Here is a 21,976-nt window from a genome sequence, read left to right on the forward strand (position 1 = left end):
ATTATCAAATACCAAGTCCCTCATGGAAAAAATCAAGACCACATATGGTATCACTGGTCACAACAAGATACTGCTTATAGCTAAACAACTGATAAAAGATTGCAATAACAACAATAAGAAGACAAAATTACAAGTTCAGGATAGATGATCCCTAGTACAGTTGGCTCCTACCTTCCACATTATGGCAAATTGAAGTACAAGAGGCAAGCAGAAATTCAGAAAAGGAGATTGAGTTAGGGGATGGGAATACCTTCACAGAAAAAGTCCTGGAAAACAGCTCCTCAAAATCATTATAAACAGGTATGCATATAAATCTTGGATCTGTAGGCTTAAAGCCACCCAATAAGTCTGCAATGTCACTTTGTTGGCTCAAGTTCTGCAAGACAAGCAAATTAGCATTCAGTTTCTAGTCCACATGATAAGAGTCCTGCACACAAAAGAACCATCATAATGACAAACTGCCTAGACAGCATACCAAGACTGTAAGTGATTGACCAAGCCTCGCTGCAAGATTCTGTACAAGAGTTGTTTTTCCAGTACCAGTTTCACCAACCAAAAGAACTGACTCATTGCACTTAACAGAACATGCTATCCTCTCAAGAACATGTAGTGAACTACGGATATCCACAAAAGGTTTCTTTTGGTGATGTAACTGCAGAAAACACATCAATGAAAGTCAACCAATGTCAGAAAGTAAGCAACAAATAATGTACAACAGAGTAAGTGCTTACATGTAATGCAGCTTCAGTGCATTTGAGGGTAACCCTTCCAACTTGTAAATCTGATTGCAAATCCTGTGGGGAAAAAATATTCAGATTTTTGTACTTGATGCTCATAGCACAAATGGATCAGACACAATGATTAGAAAAGACAGACACCTGAATTGTGGGCTTATTAAGAGGATATAATGTTTCTGCTTCTGACATCGGTACTCCCCACATCTTTGCTATTTCTCTCATTATTAACAGTCGACTATCAGAAGAAATTGAGGAAGATGCAAAAATATCTACAGCCTGAAAAGTACAAACCCACAGTTTATTAAGTAACCAGTAGAAACAAGTAGATAGTCATCCATCACATTATCACAAGAAGGAACAAAAAGTGGAAATCAAATACAACCTCTTGATAAATGCTTTTACATTCATAAGCTGACAAGCTAAGCCCCATAAAATTAAAACCATGACCTGTGATTCTTTTGCACCATTTCAGCAGATCCCTGTAAATATAGAACCAAACATGAAAAATAATGACATCTATTGGGGTCTTATTATGCACAGAGTTGCTAGAGAGGCACTGTCTACCTTAAAGAGAACCTGCTTAAAACACCAGAAGAAGCAGGAACACCAATACATCCTCCAGGCTGGTAAGATGGAGAAGAGTTGACCTTTTCAAATGTCTCTGGCACAACAGAAATCAATTATGTAAGGATTAAATTAGTCTTGAAAGCACCAGCATATAAGAACAGCAGAGAATACCTATAAGTTTCTCAGAAATAGTCTCCAAATTTGGATACCATGCGTTCACTATATCAAACAGATCTTCACGGTTCGGCAGTCCAATCATCACTCTTCTCCAAAGGACACCAAGGGAGATATTGCCTGTTACTAAAAAGTACCCTTTGGTCAATAAGCAAAATACTAATGTACTAAGTGTTAACTAGCAACAATTGCTTTAATCTATCATCATAAGTTGAGCAAACTACAAACCTTCAGACCCAAATAAAAAACTGTAACAAACATGGACATAAAATATTTGACTCTCATTTCTAAGGATAGTGGCTCTGTGTTAGCATAGAAGTTAAAACTTAAAACAACAAACCTAATAGTTCCAGATAGTCCGCATTTTTCAAAAATGTATATACTACCAAATATTTTAAAAAGTAGGTTTATTGTCAAATTACAGGCTAAAAGTATAGCTGTCAATTGTAATCAGGTATTATCAGGTGATTCAGGTCAGACCCAATAGTCCCAATTAATAATTACATCAGTTCTGGGTTTGTTACTACATACACATATGGAGCCCGGTTTCAAACTGATTCTGCACATTTACAATACTAAGTCAGGTCAAGCCTGACCCGAACCAAACCCAACCCCATTGACAGCACCAAGCCATATCCATTTGTCCAGGCAAAGGACACTAATAAGACTGCTAGTGGAGAATCTTCTAATTCCACAGCACGCATGTTGCTTCAGTTCTCACAAAATAGAAAACTGGAATAAATAGCTATTCAGAGTAATGAAACTGATGAAGTGTTTTGTGTTTATTGTAGGAAACCAAAATAGGTTATAGTTGTTAAAATCCTGTCTCTAATAAATGTTTTGTTACCAGGGATTTGTCCTTTTTGAATCTTGCCTTTCTATGCTGCTCCCATCTCTCTTCAAGAGGAAATTTTAGGCTAAGAGAACAGAGTGCTTATTTCTACCTATTCTAGTACCTATGTCCAACAATTGACTTTCTACTAGTCCACTTCCTACTTACAGCTCTGACTCTAGCTCTAATATGCAGCGAAAAGATTTGCAGGTGTACATTTGTCACCAGAAAGTAGTCCCCAAAATTGATATATGACAACCATCAAATACCTTGATCCAAAGCGACTCCGGTGCTTCCCTTACTGCTCCAACACCTCCTCCTAATCATGCTCTTCCTTTTGATATCTATTTACCTGTGTTTGGTTTGATAGAAAATAGGAGAGAAATAGAAAGTTCAAATTTCCTTAAGAACTTCCCCTCAACCCAACATTAAGGACACCATAAATCAGAAAACGAAGACATTAATAAACAATAAGACAGAGCTCATCAATCTTCCAGAGGATAAAAAGCCAGTCAGCTCTAAGTGGAACGTTATTGTGAGGTACAAAGCTATGGATCCATAGAGAGATACAAAGCAAGGCTGATTGCGAAGGGGTATAAATAGACCTATGAGATTCACTATCAAGACCTCACACTGGTGACATAAATGAACTCAATCCATACTCCCTCTAGCTTCTTATTATTATTTTTTCCTCTAGCAACAAGATGTCAAAAATGCATTCTTGAATGGAGCTATCCCAAAAGTCTTAAAACAGGTGTATATATAGTTATCTCCAGGAGTTGAACTAGTTGAACAAGGATTACAAGAAAAAAATGTGCATGCTAAAAAGGTCAATATATGGGCTGAAGCAATTGTTGGTAAAGAGGGATGATGACTACTAGACAATCATGATTAGAACAATGGCGTCATTCTGGTTACATGGAAACATCCTACTAAGATAGACAACTTAAGGAAAGCCCTGGCTTCTAAATTTGAAATTAAGGATCTAGGAATAGCCGTCAAGAGTCAAGACATAACATTGCCCATCCTGAACACCTTGATTTTCTTTCTTGAGTATATAAATTTTTATCAAAAACAATTAGGACAAAATACAATGCCAGATGAAATATCACTGAGGCAATAAGAACCCGAAGAGAGCCCAACTTAAACACCCCTACCAATCACTACCCTGCCACCTACCAAAAAGTAAGATATAGAAGTACAACCATCACCCAAAAAAACCACCTCCCACCTTTATCTTTGTGTTCAAATATAAAGGTCCAAATACATATCATACAAAGGTCCAAATATATAAACATGTCACACCACCTTGCACATTCAAACACTTCTTAACACCACTCACCACCCCAATAAGACTTCACAACCCTCCATTAAAAACCAAGTCCCTTTTAAACATCTCCAAATCCAAACCTATATTACTTTTTTTTCTTCTTTCTCTCCCTCTTCTAGCTCCAAGAAAGTTGTCCTTGTAGAGTCTTCAACTCCTATAAAGTACAAACACAACTACTCACATCTACTGCTTCCAAGTTACCCTATTGAACACCACTTTCTCATTTCTTGAACACCTTATCAATAAGTATGGTATCAACTCCATACTCAATACTCTCCTTCTTTAACCTAACCACATTACCTACACAACCTCTGATACACATTCATGAACTTGTCAATTAATCTTGTCACATACTTCAATTTTTAAGAGTCTTCTCTTCCTCTCCTTTTCAACACATCAACCTCTTTCCTTTGAACTCCACCCACCTCTACCTTTTCTTCCATAATGGAAGTATCACCCCCCCCAAATCATCTCTATAAATTCCTGTTTCCCCATCCAATATACCCCTTTCTTGCCCATACTGATTCCATTTTCATATACATGACATCCTTTTCACTTCTTGACATTATTGATTTGTCAAATAACTGGAATTTAAAGCACAGTCTTTTTAATTGGAAATGGTAACTTCCATTTAATGATTAAGAAAAAAATACAGAAAAAGCACCCCATTTTATGGATGCTACCCTACAAAGGCATCCACTATTACAATGCTGGCCAAAAAAGTTCTTCCCTGGTTGACCCCTGTTTGACTAATCTATCACCCATCTAAAGGTTAGATCAATTCCCCTTGTTTTTTTATTTTTATTTGAAAATAGATCAATTTCCCTTGTTAGACACCAAATTTCAGGCATGGCGTGCCTATGGATCCAGATTCCTAGACTTCCTTCCTGCATCTAGCCTATCACCAGCTTTGAGTACCCCTCCACTTCAATTTGATGGAGTCCCAATTGTTTAACTGATCTCAACCCTTGAAGGAGGGCCAACACCTTAACTCTTAACAAGTATCCCATGCCTATTGGTCCCAAGTATAAAGCAATGGTTTTTCCTTCTTCATCTCTTAAAGTTCCTTTATACCCGATTATGCCAGATTGCCAAATGAGCTCCTATCAAAATCCAGTTTAAACCTTTGTTGCGTTGGTGGTGCCCAAGTTTCTTGGAATGTGAAGAATTTTCTTTTGTGTTCCATCCCCCAATTATATCATCAACTGGGAACACCTTAAGCAAATCAATAATTTCTACCCAATGAACCATCTTAATGGTAATGCAGTCTAACAATTCCTCCTTAGATTTTCCTTTCCCTTGAAAAATATGATTATTCCTTTCTTCCCATACCACCCATAGTATTGTTGCTCTTGAAGCTCTCCATAAAGTTCTTCCCCTTTTCTTTGTTTGCCTAAAGAAACTTCCTTCAAAGAGTCCACCAGCAACCAAAGAAAGAAGAGAACCACTCCCATATACAAGTGACAAAAGGGCAGGAAATAAGTAGGTGTCCCTCTCACCACAACCAAAGCACATGAAGCAAATATTGGGCAAAAAGCACCATTTTTATCAAAAAGGAAATTTCATTAAGAAAAAAGGAAATATTACAGATTAGGAGTAGCCTAGGCTACCCCACTAGAATTTAAAGATGCCAACTATCAACTTTGGCTTTTCAGCCTTACAACTGAACTCAGAAACAATGTTCCCTGTTAGCCACCTGTTTAGCTAGCTGGTCTGCAAATCCATTTGCCGCTCTTGGAGTCCACTGAATTAGTAGCTGCATGTCCTTGGATAGGCTTTTAATCTTCTCAAAAGGCACCAATTTGGCCTTCTTCTTTGAAGCACATCACAAGTGAGATGTAATTTCTTTTCCACCCAGCTAGCTTCTTTCCAGACCTTTCCAAGACCGGGTATCAAAAACTCTCCAAATTTGGGTTCCCCCCAAGAGGTAGGCCCAAATAATTCTAAGGCCAACCACTAACCTCACAGCCCAAAACTCTAGTTAGGCTAGTGACTTCCTCCCCTAACCTATTTATTCCCACCACACAACTTTTACCCCAATTTACATTTAAGTTGGAGGTCTTTTCAAATTGATTGACAAGACTTTTAAGGTTGTTTAATTATTCCATCTCTCCACAAAAAACTATGATATCATCCTCAAATTGCAAATGAGTAACCACTACCCCTTCTCTTACCAATTCTCACTCTCCAACCATTTAATAGGGTGCTAGCATCAGCCATTGAAATCAATCCACTCAAAACATCTGATACTAGTGTGAACAGAAATGGGGAGATAGGATCCCCTTGTCTAAGGACTCTTTTTGCTAGAAAGAAATCCCTAGCATACCATTGACCAAGATGGAACAATGACATGTCAGAATACATCCTTTAATCCATTTACACCACCTTTCACCAAAACTTTTCCTCCTTAAGATAGAACAATGACATGTCGAATTTAAAGCATAACCTTTGGAACTAAAAATTACTTTATTGAGCATTTTCTCTGCACCCCTGTTGCCAGAACAGAAAGTCTCCTCTTCTGAACAACTTCACTCATATCAAAAGACACTCATCTAAGCAACTAGGTACCAGCCTAGGCAACAAAAATCATAAGGTAGGTGCCTTATGATAATGTTATTAACCATGGCTGCATGGCTGCATCTCATTGCTTTTTGTCATCAGAAAATATATTTTATTTTATTATATTTGATAAAAATATGGCTAGTACAACTTGGTGACAAGAATGCCATCCCCAAATTTCAAATCCGATTTACATAGAAGCCCAAAACAGTTGTTGCCTCATAACCCCTTGTTTGGCAAGGGAATCAGCTAACCCATTTGCACTCCTTATCCACTTAAATTCAGCCTCCATATCATTTGCAATCTTTTCCACTTCCCTTAACACATGTTTAAGAGTCCAAGGAGTATGTACATTGCAATTTTCCCATGAAATGACAACTTTTGAATCCCCGTCCACCTCAACCAACCTAAAACCCAGCTGCTTTGCTAATCGGAAACCTTGCAGCAGAGCCAACAGCTCAGCCTTCAAAGAGTTTCCCATACCAATTGGCCCCTAAAATAAAGCCAAATCCTCTCTCAGAATTTCTGATAACCCCTCCTATTCCTACCATACCCTAGTTTCCAAGGGAACTTCCACCAAAATTCAACTTGACATTGTTGCCTTCTGGGGATTTCCAATCCACTTTTTCTCTCAAGGATTGTGTCATTTTGGTCCAGGCTCTTAAAATGCCAATGATTGAGAAGATTTGAAAGCCATCCAAGGTCTTTACCCACAGCACTACCTTCAATTTTATGTTGTCTATAATCTCCTCCAAATTCCCGCTTTTTTCAAAGAAGGTCCTATTATTCCTTTCTTCCCACACTACACAACTAATTGCTGCCTTAGTGGCTCTCCAGAGAACTTTCCCTCTTTTCTTTGATTGCCTCAAGAAGTCAAGATTGAAAATTCCCATCACATCTTAAGGGGGGCCCACCTGCATCCAAAAAGAGAAACAGAAAAAATCCCAAAATCAATGCACAAAGAAACATGAGATTAATAAATGAGATAGGGTCTCACCAGTCACCACTACCCTACATATGAAACACATGTGAAGAGAAAGGTAAGCATAAAACTTTCTCCCCTGCAGCATATCATAAGTATTTACATTACTAAGGAAGATTTCCCAACAGAAAGATTAACTTTTAGGTGGAATAGGCTTACTCCAAATTTCTTTCACTGGGAAGTCAACCCATTGAGGATTAGGCAAACAAAGACTTCGAAAAAAGAGGAGAATGTGCAAAGACCATCTGGTGAGAATAACCAAATTCTAGAGTCCTCAAGGAAAGGGTCCAAAAAAACCTTGCCCTAAAATGTCAAGTAGGTAGACCAGGGAAGAACATTCATTTTCCCTTAAGCCTATTCTAAAGCCCAGGTTCTAGTCTAAAATGGAGAAGGTGTTCCCAGTCTAGGCACAATTTCACCTTTAAAGATAGAGAGGGCAAAGAGTTCAGGAAATTGGTCTTTGAGTAGAGTTTACCCTAGCCACAGATCTTCCAAAAACCATCACTCCTTCCCACATCAAACCTAATGGCATTAAGAAAGATAGGGTAAACCTCATGAATTGCTTTCCAATTACTGCATCTCATTGTTGGTCATTTATAGAGAACTTCTAGATTTGGCACAGCATTACAGATAATACGAAGCCACATAATCAGAACAATATAGCACTCTGAATCTCCCTCACCTAATGGTTAAGACACCAAAAGAAATCTGAAGAACAATGTTATACATGCAAAGTCCAATAAAAATGCCACCACAAAAAAAGTGTAATTGATAATGGACACAAAAACCTAAATCAAACAAGTGTACAAAATTAGAACAGCAAGGGACTTCAAGACAAAAAACCTTTGTAACTAGAACACAGATAATAAAGGCTAAGAGTCATTGATCTTTTAAAGAGAGGACACCAATAGAATCCAGGTGAAGACTCTGACTGAATTACATATCCAATAACAGCTATAACACCCAGAATATTTGCATGGAAAAAAAATACATTTCCTAAACATTGACGCCACAAGGGACAAACAAAAAACCCAAAAACAAGAACATAATATGCAACCACATAAAAAGAGGGAGGAAAATGCATTACAAACCTTCTGCACTGTGAGAACCATCATGTTTTGAACTTGATATTGTGCCAAACAATCGGAAGCTTTCTGCTACACTTATTTTCTGCAAAGGCCCGGCATGCCTTATAAGGTCCCAATGGACTAAAGAAATAATATAACCAATTCATGGTAGACAACTAAAAGCATGAAAAGGGAAGTATAACAGAGATAATTAGAGAAAGCCCATGCAAACACCCCATCTACCAACTCCAATTGTACCAAGACTATAATCCATAACATTGCCAACCAAGGCATAGAAGTTCATGAAAATTTGGGACCTGGCTGCCCAAGTACAAAATTTTGTTTAATTATTCCATCTGCAACATGCCAAAACATGATATATGCCAATCACTGGCTCCAAGTGCTCTCATAAATGTCCATAAAAAAGTGACTCCTGTAACACCTGTTTACCCAGTCTAAGAAACTAAAGCAAGTTATAGGAAAGTTATATCACTTTCATACAACATAATAATTTTACTGTTAAATATCAGAAAAAAAGGACAATACCTCCCCACGACCAGTTACAAAAGAACTTGCACCTTCTAATAGAGGTAATAAGATGGAATGTACATCAGATGGTGCATTGTCAATATCCTCAAAGACTACCCAAAGACCATTCAGAACAGCCTGTGAAAAGATCAAATGAACAATATAAAATAAACAAAAGAAATGATTAATGGTCAAACCAAGAAAACAAAATTGTCTTTTCTTAAAAGAAGAAGAAGAAGAATAAGAGATCAGTTTCTATTCCACTAGAGCACCATAAAAACATCCAGGTATTTTGTTTGTCTTCTACTGTTTCTCTAACCAATAACAGTTCTTGATATTGCTACTAATCAGGGGAAAAGAAGCAGGAGGAGGGGAGAGAGAGAGAGAGAGACAGAGAGAGAGAGAGGGGGGGGAGGACCTGAGTAAGAGAACCAGGTTGCCATCTGAATTCACCAGGTTGCTCCGTACAGACATAACTCCCAATCAATGTTTTACCATCCATTTGTTCATCCATGTGAATAAACAGAACTGACAGAATGAAAAAGAACCATTTTAGCTAAAATTAGATATAAATGATATTTTTATTAATAATCTTCTTAATAGAAACAAAACTAATAAGTGTTAATGTTTCAACAAGTTATAGTCAGTAAAGATGCAAAACTAGAATCACCATGATTAGTTCCATAACTTTCATTATATAGAACCAGGTATTACAAAATTACCAAAATATCCTTTCTTTCCCCATGGAAATCACCATACTTGTATTTTAGAATTTCTTTACAACCAACGGCCAATCACTTACTATGTGCATATATTCTCACAAATTCTCAATAAGGTTTCAAAGATTCTTGTTCCATCCTTTCCAGATGTCTCAGAAAGCCCCTTGCTTCAAAAGGAAACAGGAAACATGACAAAGATTTCATGAACTCATGAAGCCAAGTTCACTGCCCAGCTACAATGAAGAAACAAGCATTGCCATATTTTTCTTCTTTCTTGCACATAACACATTTATTTTTTCCCAACTGAATTCTCTTTCCTTGATCAAGCATTCAAGGCAAATTTTCAAGCATCAGGAACTAATTAAATGAGCACCTTAGGAAGCATCAGATTACCACAAATTCTTCCCACTGAAAGATGTTTGAGTGAACCCCCACTACAAGATGAATTTGCAAAACAAGAAACCAATTGATAAAATACTCTGTAGTCCAGAAACTCAATCATTTCTATGTAGAGTAGTTACATTAATGTATCATAGTTACTTCTCCCCATCTCGGCTTTGGTTCACCATACCACAATTAATGAACTTAACCATGAAAAACAAAGGGCCCATTAGGGACTAGGGAGGGCTCAAGCAATGCTTGAGCTGCTTTGGAGAAGCCAATGAAAGAAGCTTCAGCGGAAAGCCATGTCTTTAGCTTTCAAAAAGTCATTTTGGGCTCTCTGGTGTTTTCACCAAACATGGCTTATAGGCTGTCCAGGTGGGGCCCACCTCGCAAAGCCAGAAGCCTCGATGTGAAAGACCTCCTAAATGTGCACAAAGTTGTAACCCTACTTCATACTCTTCCAGAGCAACAACAGAAGTCTAGAGATTGAATGTTTGAGGTCAAATGTTCAAACAGAAAGAAGATCATGGACTCGCATGGTGAACAATATAAAATAAATATAGCCACACTACCCCTAATTCACTCTCCATCTCTTATCTCAAAATACAAGATGTGCACAAACCATCAATAACAGCACTGTCTAACATCAAGACCAAGTTGCTAGCACATTTAACATAGACACAAGAGTCTTTGGTCAGCAGGTTGTAGAGTGTTCAAAAAGCTCCAGGCCATCAAGGAAGATTTGAGAGTAAGGAGGAAGAATTCGATTGGAGGGGAAGAAAACAGAAAAAAAAAAGGTCCTAGAAAAGCTAGCCACTTTGGACAGAATTAGAGAGGAAGGGGACTTCAAGAGAGAATCACAAATTGAGTTGGCGGCTTTGGAAAATGAGTTAGAAGGCTTAATTCTGAGGGAAGAAGTAAGATGGAGACAGAAGTCAAGAACATTATGGCTAAAAGAAGGGGATAAGAACACTCGCTTTTTTCAAGCCTTTGCAAACGGGAGAAGAAGAAAAAATATAATCACTAGGATAAACGTGGAGAAGGTAGTAGAAACATGGGGAGGGATTCAGGAAAAACTGGTGGCATATTACAAGAAGTTGTATACGGGAAGGAATTGGAGTTGGGTATCATTAGGAGATTTGGTGCCAAGTCGTTTAAGTGACAGTTCAGCAAGCTGGTTAGAGAGGGTCTTGAAAAATCGAGGTAAATGAGGAACTAAAGAAGATAAATGGTGACAAAGCACCAGGACCAGACGGTTTCAACTTCAACTTCATTAAGTGTTGCTGGTATTTCCTTCAAGAGGACTTCTTGCAACTGTACAAAGAGTTCTGAATTAATACAACATTCATAGCTTTAATACGGAAAAAAAATGTGGAGCTGTGAACATAAAAGATTTTAGGCCAATAAGTTTAATAACCAGCCCGTACAAGCTCTTGGTAAAAGTATTGGCAAATAGACTGAAGAGAGTGATCCAGGAGGTGGGGGGGAACTCAGATGGCCTTTGTAGAAGGAAAGCAGATCCTAGATGGGATTTTGGTGGCCAGTGAACGCATAGACTCAAGGATTAGAAGTGGTAAACCAGGTCTGGTAATGCAAGCTGGACATAGAGAAGGCGCATGACCATGTGGAATGGGGATTTTTAGAGGAAATGATGAGGTTGATGGAATTTGGGGAGATCTGGAAGGGCTGGATGTACGGGTGCATTTCAGCGGTGTCCTTTTCTTCGCTCATCAATGGGGTTTCCTCCGAGTTCTTCCAAGCCTCTAGGGGTCTTAGGAAAGGGGATCCAATTTCCCCGTCGTTGTTTCTGTTAGTGATGGAAACCCTAAATCTGATTATGAAGAAAGGAGTACAGAGGGGCTGGGTCGAAGAATTTAAGGTGGGACCTGATGGACTTTGTACTTCCCACCTTCAATATGCTGATGACACCTTAATCTTCTTAGATGCATCAGTAAATCAGGTCCTGAATCTTAGAGCATTACTAGCCAACTTCGAGGTGCTGACTGGTATGAAAGTGAACCTAGAGAAGAGCCAACTGATAGGAGTGGGAGAGATAAGCAGAGGAGAGACGGATCAGTTCGCAGGGGTGCTGGAATGCAGAGTAGGGGAGCTCCCTTTTATGTATTTGGGTATGCCAGTGGGGTCGAAGGCAGCATCAACAAGTGTGTGGAGGTCAATTCTAGAAAGAGTAGAAAAGAGATTGGATAGATGGAAGGTAAGTACTTGTCCTTGGGATGAAGAATCACTCTCATTAAGAGTGTTTTGGCTAGTCTTCCGCCATATTATCTTTTTTTTTTTATGAATTTCCGTCATATTATCTTTCTTTGCTAAGGATTCCAACTGAAGTGGCCATGAAAATCGAAAAAGCTCAAAGAGACTTCCTATGGGAAGGAGTAGGGGAGTTAAAAAATTCCACTTAGTCAAATGGGACAAGGTATGCAAACCAAAGGAGGCGGGGTTTGGGCCTTTGGGGCTGAGAAGGGTAAAGCTGATGAACAAAGCACTTATAGCCTTATAGGGAAGTGGTTGTGGAGGTTTGGGCAAGGGAGAGAGAGGGAGGCTTTGTAGAGAAGGGTGGTTGTCGGGAAGTATGGTGTGATAAGATTTGGATGGGAATCAAAGGAAGTGAGGAGATCCTATGGGGTGAGTGTCTGGAAAGGAATTATGAGCTTTAACCAAGAATTCAGGAGTTTCATCAAATTTAGAGTAGGGGAAGGCTCAAGGGTGAGGTTTGGGGAAGATGAGTGGCTGGAGATAGGGAAGTTAAGTGAGGTGTGCCCAAGATTATACAAACTAACAGAACAACAAGTCTCAATAGGTCAATGTTATGAATGGAGAGGGGAGCAACTGATCTGGAATCCGAAGTTCAGAAGACCATTGCTAGATCAAGAAGTGGAAGAATGTGTACTACTATTGGAAAAGTTAGAAGGAACTAACATTTTAAGAGGCACAGAAGATGGTCTATGGTGGAAGGAATGTAAGGAGGGCAGATTCACAGTCAAGTCGTTTTACAAAGCATTGATCAAAGAAGTGGGGGGATCAGTCCAGATAATAAAAGGAGTTTGGGGGAATCCAATTCCCCCAAGCGTAGAGGCCTTTGCATGGTTTGTGGCACATGACGGCATTCTCACTACTGAACATTTGAAATCTAGGGGATTTCACATGGCAAGCAGGTGCTATTTATGCACGGAAGAGGAATAAACTGTGTTGTTCCACTTGTTCTTCTCATGCAGCATAGCAAGCTTCATATGGAAGTTCTTTTCATTTTTATTTGGGTCGTGCGGCTTCCAGCCTTCAGTTCCAGTAGAAATTTTTACTCTGTGGCCTAAGTTCAGAGGAAGTAAGAAAGCAAGTATTGTTTGGAGCTGCATCCCTTTTGTAGTATGTTGGTCTATTTGGAGGGAGAGAAACAGAAGAGTATTTGAGAACAGGGCCAACAATATAGAATACCTGGTAGCTTCAGAGTCCAATCGCTTGAGTTACAGCCTTGTAATGTAGTTGATTTCTCAGTTTAAAGCTTGGACATGTAATTGAAGTATGTACTTGAAGCTGTTGGCGTGTCATCTAGACAACCAATGTGATAGGATGTAACCTTTTCTTTTAATAAATTTTCTTTCTTCTTGATTCTTCAAAAAAAAACCCTCTCTCTCTTATATTGTATAACATATATTAGACCACTTCTATAATATATAATATTAGACTATACAGTGTTGTTTTTATCTAAATCAAAAGGCAAACATGTTGCTTCATTTTGAATCGAGAAACCCCCACTAGCTCACTGCCTCTCAGCCCCTCCCCCTCTCAATGCTCCATAGCAATTTTTTTATGCAGGTTTTTGTGTTAGAATAATTATATTTTTGTCAATATTTCCTGTTTGTTACTGATCAAAAAAATATTTCTTGTTTGTTTCAAAAGTAAAAAGGTAGGGTTGATATTTCAAATCTAGACTCGAATTCAATCTCATAAGTTCAAACTTGCAAGTTCAATTAGTTTTTCTAACTTTTGAGCCAAACTCAAACATATCGAATATTTAGTGTGACTAAACTCAAACAAGAAAATAGAGTTTGAATCAAATATAAAAGTATTTTAGTTGAACCAAGCTAAGACATGCTAAAGGCTGTCTCAGCTCGGTTCCATTGCACCCCTACAATTCAGTTCATGAATTCCCAATTTATACAATCCATGCAATTCAAACCAAGTAAATTAAGATTTAGTTATCTGGTCCCTACCTTGACATTCTGCTATTTCTTTTAATTTTTTTTATTGTAAAACCCTTACTGGATATGATCTGTATTGGTTACTAGTTTCCATCATATGGAGGTTAAAGAGCCACTATATATAGATTAATTGAACTTCAAGTCAAAACTTTATTATATTATCATAGGCTTCCACCGTGTGTGTGTGTGTGTGTATATAGGATGTGTTAGCGTAGGGGTATTTCTGTCTTTATACCTTGATTGATGTTGCTGATCTATAATGTTGTGTTGAAATATGTGCTCTTAACTTAAGTAAGGGCACATAGGTCTTTTCAGTTATGTTTTAATATTAATATAAATTCTTACTGGCCGAATGGGAGAGAAATAGTCGACTCTTTCAGTTCGAACAAGAATTCTCTCTTTCTCTCTTTCTCTCTTTCTCTATCATTCTCTCTTCTTCTACATAACTGAACTCAGTCAGGCCAAACTCTAAGGCAGACCTGAATTCTATCATGGTATCAGAGCAGGTTAAATCTGCCTAGATTTCTGCTTGCCTAGGGTTCATTCTCTGCGCACCCTATCTAGGGTTTTCCTTTTTTTTCGATTGGAGATAAGGGAAAAGGCTGAAAAGGAGTGATCGCCCTCTTCCCTTGGGGGTCTCTATGCCTCCAATCAGGTCGTATGTGGTCGGTTGCTGTGATTTCTAAGATTGCCCTCTCCTAGTAGAGGAGGAATAGAGGGCCGAACTGTGTGTGGTTGTTGTGTGTGAAGCGGCTGTTGTGTGTGGACTGCTCTCCTGCTCGCATGGGTGTTACTTCAGCGATAAGGTAAGAGATTTCAGTTCTGGTTTACGGATTAAATAGGAGGTGTGTTTCAGATCATTTGCTAGTGTTTCGGTCAGTTAGTGCTAGGGTTTATGCTAGTTTCTTTGCGCATGTTGAAGGAAGAGATATGATCATATAGTAGTGAGATTTCAGGTAGTTGTAGGAGCAGGGTTTGTGGTGTAAAGAGCACGCATTCCAGCAACAATTACTGCTGCAATCAATGTGACAGGTGTGACCTAGTGGTGTGTAGTGTGCAGATCTTAGTGATAATAGAATTCAGCAAGTGTGCAGTATTGGTGATAACATAATGGGAGACAGTAATGATTATAAACCTAGTGTGATGGTGCCTACAGACTACCTGAATGTTCAGATGACCTCCATTAAGTTAAATGGAGAGAATTATGTGCCTTAGGCTAAATCCGTGAAGTCTTTCTAAAGGCAATGAAGAAGGTAAAACATATCAGAGAGGAGAAACCTTCCTCTGACTCTCACGAGTATGAAGATTGGGAGCAAGAGGACGCTCAGATCATCACATGGTTGTGGAACAGTATGGAACCCAGGATTATTGTGAACTTCATGTTCCTTGATACTGCCAAAGACATGTGGGACCATGCGAAAAAATTGTATTCGGGGCATGACAATACAACCAGAGTTTATCAGCTTTATCAAGAGTACTTTAATCTGCAGCAGGGCAATTAGAGTCTTGAGGAGTACTATGCCAACATGAGGAACATACGTAATGAGTTGAATGTCTATCATCCTCTCACTTCTGATGTCAAGATTCAGCAACAACAGAGAGAGCAGCTTGATGTGACTAGATTTTTGGTGGGACTAAAGTCTAAATATGAACCAGTACGGGCTCAGATATTAGGGGGATCAGCTCTTCCGTCCCTGGAAGAGGTATTTGCTCGACTTCGGAGGATTTTTACCGGATCTACTAAGAACTCTAATATCTCAGATAGATCGGCCTTTGCTGCATCGAGAGGCCGTGGTGGTAGAGGTGGAGTTCGGGGAGCTCAGTCTGGTTGTGGTGTTGGTAGTGGTTTTGCATATGGCCGAAGTGGCAATGGTGGGTCTACTTATAATCGTGGTGGTGGTCGTACTGGGAGCAGAGATTCAGGGGAAGCCCGTGGTAGAGGACGTAGCTCAGGCCTGAGGAAGTGCACTCATTGTGGTATGGATGGACATACCATCAACTATTGTTATGATTTACATGGTCCTCCATCAACCTGGGTCAATCATGCCGCGACCGGTGACTCAAGTTCCAGCTTTAAACAGGAGAATCATTCATCTGACCAGGTGCCTCCTACATCCACAAATGGTCCCATGAAGGACATGGTGAGTGTTCCCTGTGATGAATATGAGAGGTTTATCCAATCACAACAGAACACGGCAACTTTTGCTCACTCAGGTATGGCTTGTCTGGCATCTACACCCAATCCCTGGATCATTGACTCTGGAGCCTCCGATCACATGACTGGAACTCCAGGTGTGTTTTCCTCCTTGTCTCATTGCTCAACATCACAATCTATCACCCTTGCTAATGGTACTACATCCTCAATTTGTGGTGTTGGTAATGTTGACCTAGATCCTGTATCCCTCTCATCAGTTCTGTATGTTCCTAAATTGCCTTTTAACCTTATATCTGTTAGTAAGATGACCAAATCACTTAACTGCTCCATTACCTTTTATCCTTCTATGTGTGTCTTTCAGGATCTCAAGACGGGGATGAAGATTGGTGGAGGGCATGAAGCAGGTGGACTGTATTATCTTGACGGTGGTGGTGGTAGAACTTCAACAGCTCTCCAGTCATCTCTTTCTCCTCTCCAGTGGCACTACCGATTTGGTCATCCATCACTCAAAGTCTTGAAGTCCTTGGTTCCGTCCTTGAGTCAGCTTTCTGTTTTGGATTGTGAGTCGTGTCAATTTAGGAAACACCATCGTGTTCCCTTTAGTTCTAGGGTTGATAACCGTGTGTCGAGTCCTTTTTCTTTAGTTCATTCAGATGTTTGGGGTCCTTATAAAGTAATGTCATATAATGGATACAGATATTTTGTCATTTTTGTGGATGATTTTTCAAGGATGACATGGCTCTATTTAATGAAAGAAAGAAGTGAATTGTTTACCATTTTTCAAAAATTTTATGCTGAAATTCGTAACCAATTTGGTACCCATATCAAAGTTTTTTGTTCTGATAATGGCCGCGAATATTTATCCTCATCATTTCAAGAATACCTGGACCAACAAGGCATTATACATCAGACCTCGTGTACCTACACCCCACAACAAAACGGGGTGGCTGAGAGAAAGAATCGCCGTCTCCTTGAAACAGCAAGATCCCTAATGCATCACATGCATGTTCCCAAACTTTTTTGGAGTGATGTAGTGCTTACCTCTTGTTTTCTGATTAATCGGATGCCCACGTTCATCCTTGATGGTCAATCTCCGTTTCAGGTCTTGTTTCCCTCTTTGTCTCCGTTCCCTCTTACGCCGAGAGTTTTTTGGTGTCTGTTTTGTCCATCATCTGGGTCCTGGGAACGACAAGTTTGATGCCCGTTCTCTCAAGTGCATCTTCCTTGGCTATTCTCGGACCCAGAAAGGGTATAGGTATTACCATCCTGGTTCTCGACGGTCCTTTGTGTGTGTTGATGTCAGTTTCTTTGAGTCTACTCCGTTCTTTTTGGGGTCTGGTGATGCTTCTTCCTTCTCATCACCTCCTCCCCTTCCACTTCCCGTTGTCGATCCTCAGTTTGTTCCAATTGTGACCAAATCCTTGCCTCCGGTGCCACCACCTGTTGAACGCCCACCTATTCGTCATGTGTATACACATCACCCACGTGCACCGGCTACTACTCCTCCAACTACATCTCCGTCGACGGATCCGGCACCAGAACCCCACTTGGCATCTGAGATTGATCTACCCATTGCTTTGCGGAAAGGTAAACGTGCTTGCACCCTTCATCCCATTTCTAATTATGTTTCTCTTACTCACCTTTCCGCTTCCCATCGCCAGTTTGTTACCTTGTTATCATCAGTTATTGTTCCTAAAGATGTCCAGGAAGCCCTTGCCTCTCCAGGGTGGTGTCGTGCCATGGAAGAAGAACTCTCAACCCTTCATCATAATCATACTTGGGACCTCGCTGCTCTTCCTCCTGGGAAGCAAGCTGTTGGTTGTAAGTGGGTTTATACGGTTAAGTACCTGCCTGATGGTAGTGTTGAACGTCTGAAAGCGCGATTAGTTGCAAAATGGTACTCCCAAACCTATGGCATTGACTACACAGAGACCTTCTCACCGGTTGCTAAGATCGGGTCAGTTCGTGTTGTGATATCTCTTGCAGCCATGTATGAGTGGCCACTATATCAGCTTGATATCAAGAATGCCTTTTTGCATGGTGACTTACTCGAGGAGGTCTACATGGAGCAACCTCCAGGGTTTGTTGCTCAGAGGGAGAATGGTAAGGTGTGCCGACTAAGGAAGGCTATATATGGGCTTAAACAATCTCCTCGAGCATGGTTTGGTAGGTTCAGTGAGGTGGTAAAGAAGTTTGGCATGAAACGGTGCAAGGTTGACCATTTTGTATTTAGTCATGACTCTTCGAGAGGAAAAATACTATTGGTGGTGTATGTAGATGATATTGTTATTACTGGGAATGATAACATTGGTATTGATAGGCTGAAGACTTATCTGCAGGATCACTTTCAGACAAAGGATCTGGGTAAACTAAAATACTTCTTGGGGATAGAGGTAGCGAGATCCAAGTATGGGATTAATCTGTGCCAGAGGAAGTATGTGCTTGATTTGCTGGACGAAACAGGCTTGTTGGGTGCCAAACCAGCTGAAACACCCATGGACACAAATACCAAGCTAAGCAGTGATATGGGTGAAGTGTTTGAAGACCCTGGCAGATACCGACAACTTGTGGGCAAACTAAACTACCTAACCATTACCAGACCAGACATCTCATTTGCAGTTAGTGTGGTAAGCCAGTTCATGCAAAAACCTCTGACTCCTCACTGGAATGCGGTTCTGAGAATTGTGAAGTATCTAAAAGGGGCCCCGGGTCGCGGTCTGATATACAAGAGTGGGGGAAAACTTGAAATAGAAGGGTATTCTGATGCTGATTGGGCCAGTTCTATGTCTGATAGGCGGTCTACTACAGGCTATTGCACGTTTCTGGGAGGTAACCTGGTGACATGGAAAAGTAAGAAGCAGACGGTTGTGGCAAGAAGCAGTGCAGAGGCAGAATATAGGGCTATGGCGCATACCGCTTGTGAGTTAGTGTGGCTAAGGAACCTTTTACAGGAAGTAGGGTACAACATTAACACTCCAATGAAGCTCTACTGTGATAATTAGGTTGCAGTTCATATCTCCTCAAATCCAGTGTTTCATGAAAGAACCAAGCATATTGAGGTTGACTGTCACTTTGTGGGGGAAAAGGTGCTGAATGGAGAGCTAGACACTACACATGTTAATACAGAAAATCAATGGGCTGACTTATTTACAAAAGATTTGAGTCGGGGAAGAGTGGACTACATATGTAACAAGCTAGGAGTATATGATATATACTCACCAGCTTGAGGGGGAGTGTTAGCGTAGGGGTATTTCTATCTTTATACCTTGATTGATGTTGCTGATCAGTAATGTTGTGTTGAAATATGTGCTCTTAACTTAAGTAAGGGCACAGGTCTTTTCAGTTATGTTTTAATATTAATATAAATTCTTATTAGCCGAATGGGAGAGAAATAGTTGACTCTTTCAGTTCGAACCAGAATTCTCTCTTTCTCTCTTTCTCTATCATTCTCTCTTCTTCTACATAACTAAACTCAGTCAAGCCAAACTCTAAGGCAGACCTGAATTCTATCAGGATGGAATACATACATACACACATACATAAGTTTCGGTATATCTAATTTTAGTTTTTCAATACCTTTATAAAAAGAGCAGATGTTATCTTATAATTTATGATACAATAACAATTTCCAGAACATTAGGTATGCTTAACTTGATTTTGTTAGTGCTTCCTGCTAAGATGCAGGCTTTGCTGTACTTCAGTGATATTCTGTTTGTAGCCTTCTTACTAGGATGAATCTTGCAGTGCCACATTCTTATAGTATTCATTGTAGCAAAAGAGGAATGCTCATTGCACCATTACCTTGACCTTTTCTGCTCTCCCATTTGGGTATCATGGGCTTTGGTGCACTCAGTAAATCTTGTTATTTTTATGTATTTTTCTGCTACCAATCAAGAAATAAATAAATAACTCAAAACTTATTAACCTAAATCGTTTTAAGTTTTTTGATAATAGCAGAAAAGGAAATTTTATTAAAATAAAAACCAAATGTTACAACCTGGTGTAGAGATTACACCACTAAATCTTTTGATCAAAAATCCAGAAAGGAAGGTGCCAACTGACAAAGTCTCTGGCTGCTTGTAGTGGAGGCTTAAGATCGAATCCCATCTTCAACAGGGTTGAGGGGGATTTGGGTTTTGGGGTTATGCCCTGTTGTAGCAATGAACCCAAAAAAAAGATTAAAAATCTGGAAAGAGAAAAATAAATAAAAACTAAGAAAATGAGCACAATGCCAAACTTAAGGAAGTTGATGACATTCTTATGAGTTGGTCTTTGTACATGATTTTGAAGGGGTAAGGTATCTACATCCCCCCACCGATAGGCTTTTATAATCAAATTTTAATAAAATCTATTGTGGCCACCCGCCACCCCTCCACATAGTTGATGAAATGTAAATTTTTTAAGGGGCAAGGTATCTACATCCCCCATCATAGCCTTTTATAATCAAATTTTAATAAAATCTATTGTGGCCACCCCTCCACAAAGTTGATAAAATGTAAATTTTTAGTGCAAGAGATTTATGTCTATTAAAAAATGTTAAAAAGAACACCAACTATGCACAAAAAACAGCATCAAAGGAAATACCTCTGTTCCCACTAACTTGGGCCAACTTTCTAATCAATGCTGTCTTCCCAGAACCTGCAGGACCATACAGAAGAACAGGCCATTTTTGGCTCACAGCCAATAGAACCATCTCAAAGCTCTTCTTCAGAGTTAAAGTCAACACAAAGGGGCTGCCAACTGATTTTGCATCCCTAAAAGTAGAAACAAACTAGATATCAAACAGGCATCCATGAGAGAGAAAAAAATGTGGTATGACAAAAGCTGAAATCAATGATAATGGATAGATAACTAATCAATAATCATAAGCCCTGCCTACCAAATCAATAGCCCTTTGTTTCTTCTTAACTGATCAATCTGATTAGAGTGTAGATATGAAATTGCATAACACTGAAGCCCCATAGATTGCAGACAGTATTCTTGATTAAATTCAAGGTTTACATCATCAAAATTCCTTGCTTCCAGTTCAGTTGCTTCAAGATAGAATCCAGCCTTTTCAACTGAAACATCTTGACAGAATTCCTCCCATCTGCATACGTTAAAGGTAAATGAATATTATTGCAAGTAGAAATTTTTTAAGCACTAAAGCAATTAACAGGGAGTAAATAGGACTAACCGGAACAGGCATGTAATAGCCTTTTCTGCTTTCAAACCAAAGCTCTCAGTTGCTCTATCACTCAAATGTAAAATGATTGACAGTATCTGTATACTACACCATCTAATGTCCAAAATATGCTTTAAAAACTCTGGATCAGTGCCTGACCCAACATGTGCACATTGCTGTACAAGGTCCAAAAAGCAGGACCAATCCCAAAGTCCACAAAATACTTTGGGCTCTATGAGAAGTAAGCGGAGAGATGCTCGGACAGCATCTAGCATACAAGTTGCATCCTGATATTTCATTGAGAAACAAGAAGGAAGTCAGCCATTAAACAGAAAGTTCCATTTCATTATGTCAAGTATGTTTAACATCTCAAGTCAATATAGGCAAATAGAAACAATGGCATTTTAGCCCCCCAGACCTGTAAAATCTATTCAATTCACTAACATTTTTTCAATTGATATCAACATCAGAAGAGAGAAAAACATATTTACAAAGCAAAAGGCATGAAAGCAGGCCCCTCAAATAAAAGCAGATACATACTATGGGGAAGATACAAGGAAA

At 39.4% G+C, this 21,976-nt stretch overlaps 1 protein-coding gene across 3 annotated transcripts in view; it reads right to left on the bottom strand.

Moving 5' to 3' along the window:
* Nucleotides 1–21,976, bottom strand: part of LOC148842253 (midasin-like protein) — a 99,926-nt gene that overhangs the window by 70,055 nt on the left and 7,895 nt on the right. For 2 of the 3 annotated variants that reach the window (XM_088957147.1, XM_088957145.1), the window contains exons 4-16: nucleotides 21,428–21,702; nucleotides 21,131–21,340; nucleotides 20,836–21,005; nucleotides 9,195–9,304; nucleotides 8,795–8,914; nucleotides 8,273–8,351; nucleotides 1,476–1,604; nucleotides 1,302–1,398; nucleotides 1,120–1,216; nucleotides 879–1,013; nucleotides 732–794; nucleotides 476–652; nucleotides 251–376 (exon numbers count right to left, since the gene is read on the bottom strand). In XM_088957147.1, the coding sequence (XP_088813273.1) occupies nucleotides 251–376; nucleotides 476–652; nucleotides 732–794; nucleotides 879–1,013; nucleotides 1,120–1,216; nucleotides 1,302–1,398; nucleotides 1,476–1,604; nucleotides 8,273–8,351; nucleotides 8,795–8,914; nucleotides 9,195–9,304; nucleotides 20,836–21,005; nucleotides 21,131–21,340; nucleotides 21,428–21,702 (1,788 nt within the window). The remainder of the gene's footprint in view (nucleotides 1–250; nucleotides 377–475; nucleotides 653–731; nucleotides 795–878; nucleotides 1,014–1,119; nucleotides 1,217–1,301; nucleotides 1,399–1,475; nucleotides 1,605–8,272; nucleotides 8,352–8,794; nucleotides 8,915–9,194; nucleotides 9,305–20,835; nucleotides 21,006–21,130; nucleotides 21,341–21,427; nucleotides 21,703–21,976) is intronic. The other variant, XM_088957146.1, reaches the window with a different exon arrangement.

The sequence above is a fragment of the Nelumbo lutea genome, chromosome 8, assembly GCF_056320005.1.
Source record: "Nelumbo lutea isolate HS-2025 chromosome 8, American lotus-T2T, whole genome shotgun sequence".
Taxonomy (NCBI): domain Eukaryota; kingdom Viridiplantae; phylum Streptophyta; class Magnoliopsida; order Proteales; family Nelumbonaceae; genus Nelumbo; species Nelumbo lutea.